General features: G+C 39.2%; 1 protein-coding gene and 2 pseudogenes across 1 annotated transcript; 2 read left to right on the top strand and 1 right to left on the bottom strand.

Moving 5' to 3' along the window:
• Nucleotides 1-856: 856 nt before the first annotated feature.
• On the bottom strand, nucleotides 857-1438 carry LOC127694503 (olfactory receptor 1361-like; the record flags this gene model as incomplete). Its single annotated transcript, XM_052195999.1, has 1 exon — nucleotides 857-1438. A coding segment is annotated over one exon (582 nt), but the record flags the coding sequence as incomplete, so codon positions are not given.
• A 7343-nt stretch (nucleotides 1439-8781) lies between these two features.
• On the top strand, nucleotides 8782-9652 carry LOC127694502 (olfactory receptor 1361-like; annotated as a pseudogene).
• A 285-nt stretch (nucleotides 9653-9937) lies between these two features.
• Nucleotides 9938-11769, top strand: LOC127694501 (olfactory receptor 1361-like; annotated as a pseudogene).
• The last annotated feature ends 944 nt before the right edge of the window (nucleotides 11770-12713 follow it).

Below are 12713 nucleotides of genomic sequence, written 5' to 3'. Positions count from 1 at the left end.
CTGTCTGCACACTAGAATTGTAGTAGGCACAGTTCATTTTTATTGTATTGACCCATTTCCTGCTTAATGTTATATACTATATTATGGCCAGATAACAATAATAACATAGTAAGTGCAAAGGAGCTGCAGTAGTACTGTTTCCTGGAGCTTGAAACCCTCCCTTTCTCAACCCACCAAGTCTGATCTTTCTGTGAGATGGGCTCAGGCTAAGGTCTCTGTGTTGATAAAGAATGAACAGCTGTGTTTCCCAGAGGTGGCCCAGACACTCAGAGTTGGGTGCTGGCAGTCTGTGATGGAAAAAGGAGCATTACAAAGAATGTCAGTAGCAGATATCTTTCTTATACAGTAACAGCACAAGGTATTGTAAGGACAGCTAAACAAAAGAGCCAATGCTAACAAAATAGTGGCAACCCTTGACCGGAAAATCATGAGTGTTTGTTGCTGTTGCTGCTGGGCCAATCAGAGCTCAGAACTATAGGAAAGCAGACATTCAGAATTATCACATTCCATCTGGAGACAGAGTCAATTCCACATACCGGTAACATATGACCCTGTTCTGAGATTACCATTAGTCACTTTCCAGTGCTGTCCCATTGAGACTCCTTGCTCTTCTCCAACACTGTGCAGGAGTGAGCATGGTGCATTCTGCCAAAGCATTGACATGAGAATCCAAATAACATTTGTTAAAAGTGTTTTTCCATTATTTTACCTAAAAGATTTGTATCCTGGTCTCTGTATGTGGTATAGATAATAGATGCTTTTCTTACAAAAGGCAAGTGATAAGTTTAAGCTAATTGACAAAACATGAAGCATTCTTAGACATTAATTCCCTCTGTGAAGTTCAACACTTCCAACATTAGTGCTTAGATGTGAATCTCATGGTGAGCACTTTCCTTAAAGCCCCTTTCATGTCCCTGTTCCTCAGGCTGTAGATGAAAGGGTTCAGCATGGGGGTCACCACTGTGTACATCATGGCAGCTGCCATGTCCCTCCCAGATGAGTGAGAGGATGAGGGGTTGAAATACACAGTGATGAGGGTGCCATAGAAGAGGCAGACCACAGCCAGGTGGGAGCCACAGGTGGAGAAGGCTTTCCATCTTCCTCCTGTGGATGAGACACTCAGGACAGCACAAGCAATAATGATATAAGACATAAGGATGCAAACAAATGGGGTGACCATGATCAGAGTTCCTTCTGTAAAAATCATCAGCACGTTGAGTTGTGTGTCTGAGCAGGAGAGTTTCAGGAGGGGAGTCAAATCACAGAAGAAGTGAGGGATGATGTTGTCCCCACAGAAGGAGAGTTGAGCTATGAGCAGTGTATGCAGCAGAATATTCATGCTGGCTATCGCCCGTGATCCAACAACAGGAAAGGCACAGAGCTGATGGGCCATCTTTTTTGGGTAGTGTAAAGGGTGGCATATGGCCACAAATCGAACACATCAAAACGATCATCCACCATGATCAAGTAGGCTTCATCCCAGGGATGCAGGGATGGTTCAATATACGGAAATCCGTCAATGCAATCCACTACATAAACAAACTCAAAGAAAAAAAACCACATGATCATTTCATTAGATGCTGAAAAAGCATTTGACAAAATTCAGCATCCTTTCATGCTAAAAGTCTTGGAAAGAACAGGAATTCAAGGCCCATATCTAAGCATAGTAAAAGCAATATACAGCAAACCAGTAGCCAACATTAAACTAAATTGAGTTTTGTGCAGGGTGATACATATAGATCTATTTTTAGTCTTCTTCATGCAGACATCCAGTTATTTTAGCATCATTTGTTGAAAATGCTTTCTTTTTTCTATTGTATAATTTTGACTTCTTGTCAAGAATCAGGGGTACATAGGTGTGTAGATTTATATCTGCTTCAATTTAATTCCTTTGATTTACCTGTCTGTTTTTATGCCAATATCATGCTACAAAAACAACTTTTATTTGTCAGATGTAATTGTTTTTTGGAGGTTTACTGCTGAATATGCTCACCCTTTCTATTTTTTTTCTCAACACTGACTGGCTGGTTTAACACAGCTGATCTGGCTCAAACTTCTCTCCAAGCTGACTCATTCAATCTGGCTTCTCTCAGCGTCTCTCTGAGTTGCTCTGTTTTGCCTCAAGCTAACTCTGACACTTTATTATAATCTTCTGGCTCCTTTTTGTTCTCTGGTTTTAACTGCCCCTGATGATCTTCATTGAATTGCATGAGCTCACAAACTCAACAGCACTGAATTGTATGTACTCACTGCACACACTCTCAGCTGACTGACTGACTCCCTACACTGCTCTTAAATAATTCCTCTTTCCTTCTGAGAATAGCTGTACTTGTGAGAGTTGGGCATATTCTAATTCTAATTCATATTGACAAATCTTTCTCTGATTAGTTACTTTGTCTGCCCTTCAATTAGACATCATTTTCAAAAATGACTACTCTCTACAAACTATTTTAAAAATAAAATATATTTTAAATTTCTACAAATTATTTTAAAGACCTAGAAGGTCTTTGGATGTGATCTCTTGCCAGAGCAACCATGTTACTGGATCAAAATTCTATACCATGTATCTTTTATTACTGTAGCTTTGTACTAGAGCTTGAAAACAGGGATGGTGATACTTCTAGAAGTTCATTTATTAAACGGAAGTGCTTTTATCCATCCTGGATTTAGTGTGTTTGGCTTTTTTGTTTTGTTTGTTTTGTTTTTTCTTATGGTTGTGAGTATTGTTATTCCAATTCTTGTAAAGAATTGTGTTGGGATTTTTATGGGGATTGCATTGAATCTGTAGATTGCTTTTGGTAACATGAACAATTTATTATGTGAATCCTACTGATCCAAGAGCATGGGAAATCTTTCCATGTTTTGATATCTTTTCCAATTTCCTTCCTCAAAGACTTGAAGTTCCTGTCATACAGCTCTTTCACTTGCTTGGTTTTAGCAAATTATTTTATATTATTTGTGGCAATTGTTAAGGGTGTTGTTTCCCTGATTTCTTTCTCAGTCTATTTGTCAGTTGTGTACAGGAGTCCTACCAATTTTTTAGCAAATCTTGTATTCAGCCATTTTTTTGAAGGTGTCTATCAGCTGTCAGAGTTCCACAGTAGAGTTTTTGGCATCGCATATGTATAGTATCATAACATCTGCAGATATTGATATTTTGATTTCTTCCTTTTCAGTTTTATACCCTTGATCTTCTTCAGTTGTCTTATTATTCTAGCTCAAACTTCAAGTGCTATATTGAATAGGTATGGAGACAGTGGACAACCTTTTCTTTTTCCTGATTTTATGGAATTGCTTCGAGTTTCTCTCCATTAAAGTTAATATTGTGTATTGGATTGCTGTAAATTGACTGTTAGGTTTAGGTATGTCCCTTGTGTACCTGATCTCTCCAAGACTTTTATCATGAAAGGGTGTTGAATTTTTCCATGGCTTATTCAACATTTAATGAGATTATCAAGTGTTTTCCCCCAGTGTGTTAATATGATGAATTACATTGACAGATTTTCGAAGGTGGTACCATCCTCGTATCTCTGGAATGAAGCCTAAGTGATTATGGTGGATGATATTTTTCATGTTTTTGGATTCAGTATGTGGGTATGTGTATTTTTGTGTCAATGTAGAGGAGGGACATTGGTGTGCAGTTCTTTCTTTGTTAAATATCTGCGTGGTTGAGTGTCTGGTTGACTATTGCTTCATAAAATGAAAATTTCAATGTTCTTCATGTTTCTTTTCAGTGGAATAATTTGAGGAATATTGTTGTTAGGTATTTTTTGAAAATCTAGTAGAATTATGCACTAAAATGGTCTGGCCCTAAGCTTTTTGTGTTGGGAGACTTTTAATGACCTTTTCTATTTCTTTAAGAGTAATATGTCTATTAAAATTGTTTATCTGATCTTGATTTAACTTTGATAAATTGTATATATCAAGAAATTGATCAATTTCTTTGATTTTCTAATTTGGTAGAATACAAGTTTTTGAAGTATGACCATCACCATGATCGACAACAAATTAACAATTAGTCTAACAATTAGACTGACACAAATTAGTCTGTGGTGGTCTGAGGTGTGTCAGTGGGTTATTTCAATTAATAAAATGCTTGTATCTGTGCATTTCCTTTGTGTTTGTTGTTATGCCACCCTTTTGCAAATTTATATTATTTTCTTGTCAGTGGTTTTGTGTGTGTGTGTGTGTGTGTGTGTGTGTGTGTGTGTGTGTCTGTGTGTCCCTTATTGTTCCTGTGTTTGTTAATTTGGATATTCTTTCTGACTTTTAGTTAGTTTGCATAAAGGTTTGCCTATCTTGTTGATTTTCTCGAAGAACCAACTCTATGTTTCATTGATTATTTGTATTTTTTTGTTTCTATATTATCTACTTCAGTCCTGAATTTGATTATTTCTTGCTGTCTAATTCTGTTCGATGTGATTACTTCTTTTTGTTCTAGAACTTTCAGATGTGCTGCTATTAATACAGTATCTCTCCAGATTTTTTATTTAGACACTTAGTGCTATGAACTTTGCTTTTAACACTGCTTTCATTGTACCAAATAACTTTGTGTATGCTGTGCAGTTATTTTTCTTTAATATCTACAAGTCATTAACTTCTTTATTTCTGCCTTGACTCACTGGTCCTTCAAGAGAGAGTTGTTCAGTTTCCATGAATTTGTAGGCTTTCTGTTGTTTCTGTTGCTGGTGAAATCCAGTTTTAGTCTGTGATGGCCTGTGGTGTGTCAGTGAGTTATTTCAATTAATACAATTATTGTATCTGTTGAGACTTGCTTTGTTAGCAAGTATGCCATCAATTTTGGGAAAGGTTTCAGGAGGTGCTGACAAAAATATATGTTCTTTTGTGTTTGAGTGAAATGTTCTATAGATATCTATTAGGTTCATCCATTAGCTCAATTATTTCTTTGGTTAGTTTCTGTCAATTGGTGAGAGTCGTGTATTGAAGACTCCCACTATTAATATGTTACAGTAATATGTGATTTATGCTTTAGTAATGTTTCTTTCAAAAATGTGGCTGTTCTTCAGTTTGGGTCATAGATGTTCAGAATTGAGATGTCATCTTGGTGGATGTTTCATTTGTTGATTACGAAGTGTCTTTTCACCTCTCTTTTGATTACTTTTGATTGGAAGTCTATTTTGTTATATATTGGAATTCTAGTTTTTTATGTGTAAGATTTGATATACCAGTTTGATTCTTGGGTCCATTTGCTTAGAAAATATTTTTCCAGCCATTAACCAGAGATAAAGTCTAACTTTGATGCTGAAGTGTGCTTCTTTTATGCAACAGAAGAATGGATACTATTTTCATATCCATTGTGTTAGTTTGTGTCTCTTTATTGGAGGAACTTATCCCATTGATAATGAGAGAGAGTAATGATGAATGATTCTTAATTTCTATTATTTTGTTGGTGGTGATGATAGTGTATGTGTGTCTCCTCTTTTGATTTTTCTGATATTATATTATTAATTATTGTGGTTTTTGGATGGAGTTAATCTCCTTGGGCTGGAGTTTTTCTTCTAATACCTTCTGTTGGGATGAATTTGCAGATGGACACTGCTTAAATTTGACTTTGTCATGGAATATCTTGTTTCTATTGTAATTGAAAGTTTTGCTGGGTATAGTACTCTGGGCTGAGATTTGTCATCTTTTAGAGTCTTCAAGGAATAAATCCAAGCCCTTCTGACTATGAGAATCTCTGCTGAGAAGTCATATATAATTCTGATAAGGCTTCCTTTACTGTTACTTCACCTTTTTTCCTGGCAGGTTTTAATGTTCTTTCGTTGCTTTGTATGTTTAGTGTTTTAATGATTAAGTGGTGGTGTAGGAAACTTTTTTTCTCTTTTATTACTATTATACTTAGGTTTGGTTTCTTCACAGTGTCCCATACTTAATGGATGTTTTGTGTCAGAAACATTCTAGACTTACCATTTTCTTTTTTGTCTCTATTTTTAATTTTATTTTTTATTGTATTCAACACAATACATATTTTTATACCAATCAAAAATGATGGACATGTTATTAAATGAGCATAAAAAGATAAAGTCTTTTTGTTTTTTTGTTTTGTTTTGTTTTTAGTAGAGCTTGAAATCTTGGTTCTTACTGTGGTACAAGTCCAAAATAAGAACAATTTTTAGACATTGGATTTCATTGTAATAAGGCTGTACTTCAATGTCCCTCACATCCCCAAAGGATTTTACCTCCATAGTAGCTAAGCTAAGAGTTGACAGTTCTGCTGCACCAAGAAAAGAATTGTAGACACAATTATTTGGATACATATTTCCTTCTACAGTTAAAGCTGTTTGACTTGAATGACTGTCCTCATTCTCAGTTCACAAGGAGCATGTTACATTCATTTAAGAAAGGGTATGTGTATAAAGATGATCTATTCATGAAGTGATTTGTCAACTGTTTCAATGAAAAATTGTCTGCTTGGAGGGTGGCACAATAGTTGAGGGTAAGATTCTGGTTCATTGGTTGTGATAATTTTGAAAAGCATACATCTCAGAAAAAGTGTAACTTAAAAGGTCATCTTTGAAATTGATGCAGTAATTATAAATACCAAACAAATATTTAGTCTCACTCTTTGTTGTTCTCTTGTGAGCCACCTCCTAAATTAATTGTCTATGTTTCTTTTGGCTGTATAAGTAATTTTGAAATATGTAAGCTGTTCTGAAAACCTTAGTATAGAGTAAAAATATCAAATAAACAATCCTACTAATAGAGGTTCTGAGATAGGAGGAGCAGGATTTCAAGACCATTATGTAATACACAGCAAGACACTGTCACATACAAACAAGCAGAAAGTGTTTATGGATTGTACTATATTGGACATATTTCTCCAATTACCAAATTAGAGAGACCATTGGGTGACAGCTAACAAATTTATACTTCCTCATATATTTGGATTTCAATCAATTAGGATATGTTGGTAATATTAATTTTCATTTAAGAGATATTAAGGAAAAGTAATTGTTACTTCCTGTTATTTTTGCTGTTAGAGGTGGAATTATGTTTGTGTGGGTTTTCTGAAAGATTAATTTCTCGCTTTTTCTAGGGTGTAATTTCCCTCCTTGTGTTGGTGTTTTCCATCTATAAATATTTTGTAGGGCTGGATTTGTGGAATGATACTGTGTAAATTTTTTTTGTCGTGAAATATCTTGTTTTCTCTGTCTATGGTAATTGAGAGTTTTGCTGGGTATAGTAGTCTGGGTGGGTATTTGTATTCTCTTAGGGTCTGTATGACGTCTGCTCAGGATCTTCTAGCTTTTGTAGTCTCTGGTGAGAAGTCTGGTGTAATTCTGAGACACTGGCCTTTATATGTTACTTGACCTTTTTCCCTTATTGCTTTTAATATTTTTTTGTTTATTTCATTTGATGTTTTGATTATTATGTGATGGGAAAATTTCTTTTGTGGTCCTGTCTGTTTGGAGTTCTGTAGACTTCTTGTATGGTCATGGGCATCTCTCGTTAGGTAAGGGAAGTTTTCTTCTGTAATTTTGTTGAAGATATTTACTGGCACTTTAAGTTGGGTATCTTCATTGTCTTCTATATGTATTATCCTAAGGTTTGGCCTTCTCATTGTGTACTGGATTTCCTGGAAATTTGGGGTTAGTATTTTTTTGCTTTTTGTGTTTCCTTTGACTGTTGTGTCAATGTTTTCTATGATATTCTATGATGCACCCGAGATTCTCTCTTTTATCTGTTGTATTCTGTTGCTGATGCTTACATCTATGATTCCTGATCTCTTTCCTAGGTTTTCTAGCTTCATGGTTGTCTCACTTCATGATTTCTTTATTGTTTCTAGTTCCATTTTTAGGTCCTGGATAGTTTTGGTTTTTACTTTGCCTGTTTGTGTTTTCCTGTAATTTTTAAGGGATTTTTGTTTTTCCTCTTTAAGGGTTTCTAGCTGTTTACTTGTATTTTGTATTTTCCTAACAAAGTTATTTATATCCTTCTTAATGTCCTCTATTATCAATGAGACATGATTTTAGTTCTGAATCTTGCTTTTCTGGTGTAACAGTGTATCCAGAACTTTCTATGGCAGAAGAATTGGGTTCTGATGATGCCAAGTAACCTTGGTTTCTGTTGCTTATGTTCTTATGCTTGCCTCCTACCATCAGGTTATGTCTAGTGCTACATGCTCTCACTATATATGACTGTATCCTGTGATCCTGGTTGTGTCAGTACTCCTCAGAAGCAAGCTGTTGCTGTGATCCTGTGATTCTGGTGTCCTGTGATCCTGAGATCCTGGGTTTGTCCTAGTTCCTGGGAGTTAAGCTGCCTCTGGGACCCTGAGATCCTGGTGTGACCAAGCTCTTGTGATTCTGGGATCCTGGGATCCTGGCATCCCGGGATCCTGGGCAAGTTAGAGCACCTGGCAGTGCAGCTTTCTCTGGGTGTTGTGGGACTGGCTGTGGAGTTTGCTCTCAAGGTCTGCTCAGGGCTCCAGTCTAGACAGACTGGAAGGATCCCGTGCCACTTGTCTGGGGGAGTTTCTGTGTGCCTGGGTCCCACTGGTCCCAGCTCTTCCAGGTGTTGGGACAGATGTTGGGTCCTCCTCACCTCTGATCCTATTATCCTGGGTGTGTTAGAGTGGCTGGCCGTGGAGTTTCCTCGGGTGCTGTGGGACTGGCTGTGTGACTTTGTGACCACAGTTGGCTCAAGGCTCTGGAGAGCCCAGACAGACCAGAAGGAACCCATGCCACTGGTTGATTTAACATTTTTTTAATCAACATGTCATTTTTTCTATTGTATCTTCTAAGCCTAAGATTCTCTCTTCATCTCTTCCTCCTCCTGGGACTCTCCAGGCATCCCCAGCAACAATAGTAGCCCCTCTTCCTGCTCTTCCTCATCGTTTACCTGGCCACTGTCCTGGGAAACCTGATCATCATCCTGGCAATCTTCACAGACTCCTGCATGAACACCCCCATGTACTTCTTCCTCAGCAACCTGTCCTTTCTGGATGTCTCCTTCTTTTCTGTCCCCAAGTTATTGACCAACCAAATTCTCAGAAGTCTGGCCATTTCCTTCTCTGTTTGTCTCATGCAGATGTATTTCCTCTGTATGTCTGTGGACATGGACAGTTTCCTGCTGGCTCTTATGGCCATATGCCACCCTTTTATTCTATGCAATAATGATGACCACTAAGCTCTCTATTATGGTGGCTGGATCATGGGTCACTGCCAGCCTGAATGCTTTGTTGCACACCCTGTTCATGGATCAACTATGCTTCTGTGCAGATAATGTAATCCCCCAATTCTTCTGTGATGCAACTCCCCTGATAAAACTCTCCTGTTCAGACACACATGTCAATGACCTGATGATTCTTACTGTGGCAGGACTGATAATGTTAGCCCCATTTGTTTGCATCCTTGTGTCTTATATCCTTATTGCTTGTGCTATCCTGAAAGTCTCGTCCTATAGGGGAGGATGGAATGCCTTCTCCACCTGTGGCTCCCACCTGGCTGTGGTCTGCCTCTTCTATGGCGCCATCATATCTCTGTATTTCAACCCCTCATCCTCTCACTCAGCTGGGAGGGACATGGCAGCTGCCATGATGTACACAGTGGTGACCCCCATGCTGAACCCTTTCATCTGCAGCCTGAGGAACAGAGACATGAAAGGGGCTTTAAGAAAGTGCTTACCATGACACCAGAGAAATGTGAGGCTCCCACAACCCAACAAGATTGACTTTAGCCATAATGTGCAGATAAGGGGGAGATAGAACCTGTAGAGTCCAGCTCCAGTAGATACGCAAAGCCCCTGGTCAAGGAATGTGGCCACCTACCCATCTCAAAGTTTTTTTTAACCCAGAAATATTCCTCTTCAAAGCAAAAGCAGGGACAAAAAAATGGAACAAAGACTGAAGGAAGGGTAAACCTAGAAAAGCCACAACTGGGGATACATGATATTTGCAGACACCCAACCAGACATCATGACTGTGGTCAAGAGATGTTTGCTGACAGGAACCAAGTGTGGCAGTTCCTTGGGAAGTCCATTCAGCAACTTACCAATGCAGATATGGATGCTTGGAGCTAAACATCAGACTGAGCTCAGGTACCCCAGTGCAGGACTGGTGGAAGGGGTGGTGGAGCAGAGGAGGATTGCAACCCATAGGAAGAACAAAATCAGCTGGCCTGACTACCCAGTTATCCCAAAGTTTAGACCACCAACCAAAGAATGTACCTGCAGAGATCCATGGCTCCAGATACATAGGTAGCAGAGGATGGCCTTGCCTGACAACAATGGGAGGAAAGCCTCTTGGTCCTGGGGAGGTTTGTTGCCCCAGAGTAGGAGGATTTTCGAGTGGTGGAGTGGGAGAGTATGGGTGTGTGAGGGAGCACTCTATACAGGCAAAGTGGAGGCTGGAGGGCATATATGGAATGAAGGGTTTGGGGGAGGGGTAACTAGGAAGTGGGATATCATGGGATGTGGGGTTGGTGGAGGGGGGTAACTGGGAAATGTGATACCACTTGAGATGTAAGTTAATAATAAAAAAGAATGGATTAATTTGCATTCTTCTACAAGCATACCTGTGTCTGCTTTAGAAAAACATTACTTCTTGAGTTTGCCCCAGCAAAACACAATCTGACACACCTGACTTTCCAAAGAACCTTTAAGTTTCCACTTCAATAAAGCCAGATACACGGAATGAGAATGTAGGGAATAGCCTTGATCACATTGAAACAAGAGAAAACTTTCAGAATGGAGCAATTTTAGCATAGGCATGAAGACAGACAGTAAATAAATGGGACCTCATGATGCTCAAAGCTTCTGCAAGTCAAAGGACACCATCAATTTTACAAAGTGGTAGCCTACAGAATGGGAAATGATGTCTCCTAACTCCACATTTGATAGAGCAATAATATGTGAAATATATAAAGAATTCAAGAAAGTAGACATCAAAAAGACAAAATTACCCAATTCAAAATGGTGTACATGCTAGGCCCATTTTGTGAGCACTCCATAGCCTCAGTAATAGTATCAGGCCTTGGGATCTCCCCTTGTACCGGATCCTACTTTGAGCCTGTCCTTGGACCTTCTATTCCTTGGGCTCCTCTCCATTTCCATCCCTGTAATTCTTTCAGACAGGAAGAGTTATGGGTCAGAGTTATGACTGTGGGATGCCCCCCTCCCTCATTTGAAGCCCTATCTTCCTGCTGGAGATAGGCTCTATAAATTGCCTTTCCCTACTGTCAGGCAGATGTATTTCCTCTGTGTGTTTGTGGACATGGACAATTTCCTACTGGCTGTGATGGCCATATGCCACCCTTTTATACTACACAATGATGAGCTACCTATCTATCTACACTAACCTATCTATCATGATGGTGGCTGGATCATGGTCACTGCCAGCCTGAATGCTTTGTTGCATACCCAGCTCATGAATTGACTCTACTTCTGAACAGACCATGTCATCTCCCAATTTTTCTGTGATATGACTCCCCTTCTAAAACTCTCCTGCTCAGACACACATGTCAGTGACCTCCTTGTGCCTTATATACTTACAGCACTGTCCTGAGAGTCTCATCCACAGGGGGGAGATGGAAAGCCTTCTCCACCTGTGGCTCCCACCTGGCTGTGGTCTGCCTCATCTATGACACCATCATATCCCTGTATTTCAACCCCTCATCCTCTCACTCAGCTGGGAGGGACATGGCAGCTGCCATGATGTACACAGTGGTGACCCCCATGCTGAACCCTTTCATCTACAGCCTGAGGAACAGGGACATGAAAGGGGCTGAAAGAAAGTGCTTACCGGGCTAGAGAAAGGACCCAAGGAGCTGAAGAGTTTTGCAGCCCTGAAGGAGGAACAATAATATGTACCAACCAGTATGCCCAGAGCTCCCAGGGACTAAACCACTAACCAAACAGTACACATGGAGGGACTTACGGCTCCATATGTAGCAGAGGATGGACATTTCAGAAATCAACGAGAGGAGAGACCATGTGTGCTGTAAAGGCTTGATTCCCCAGAATAGGGAAATGAGAGTCAGGAAATTGGAGTGGAGGATGAACAGGGGGAGGGGGGAATGGGATATGAGATTTTTGGAGGGGTAATGTGGAATGGGGATACCATTTGAAATGTAAATAAAGCAACTATCTAATAAAAAAAAAGAAAGTGCTTACCATGAGATTTCCATCAAAGCAGTAGTGTTAGAAGTATCAAACATTACAAAGTGAATTAATGTCTAAGAATCCTTCATATTTTGTCAATTAGCTGAAACTCAACACTTGTTTTTTTGTAAGAAATGCATCTATCTATACTATATACAGAGCCCAAGATACAAATCCTTTAAGTAAAAGAATGAAAAAAAAACACTTTAAGAAATGGTGTTTGGATTATCATGTCAATGCTTTGTCAGAGTGCACCATGAGCACCCCTGCACAGTGTTGGAGAAGAGCAAGGAGTCTCAATGGGACAGCAATGAAAGTGACTAATGGTAATCTCAAAACTGTCAGGTGTTGTCAGAATGGGGGATAGATTCCTGCTCCAATGGGATGTAGTTTCCAAATCGGGATAATTATGAATGGCTGTGTTCATGCAGTTAACTACAAGAGTGAGCTCTGATTGGCCAAGCAGCAACAGCCACACACACTCACCATTTATAGGGATATGGGTGTGCTGCTATTTTGTTGGCATCAGTAGATTCTCTCTCTGCTCTTGTGTTCAGGTGAGCTTACATCTTGCACTATCACTGTATCTGACA

This window comes from Apodemus sylvaticus, chromosome 10, assembly GCF_947179515.1.
Source record: "Apodemus sylvaticus chromosome 10, mApoSyl1.1, whole genome shotgun sequence".
Lineage (NCBI taxonomy): Eukaryota > Metazoa > Chordata > Mammalia > Rodentia > Muridae > Apodemus > Apodemus sylvaticus.
This window is presented reverse-complemented; position numbering and strand designations above follow the sequence as displayed.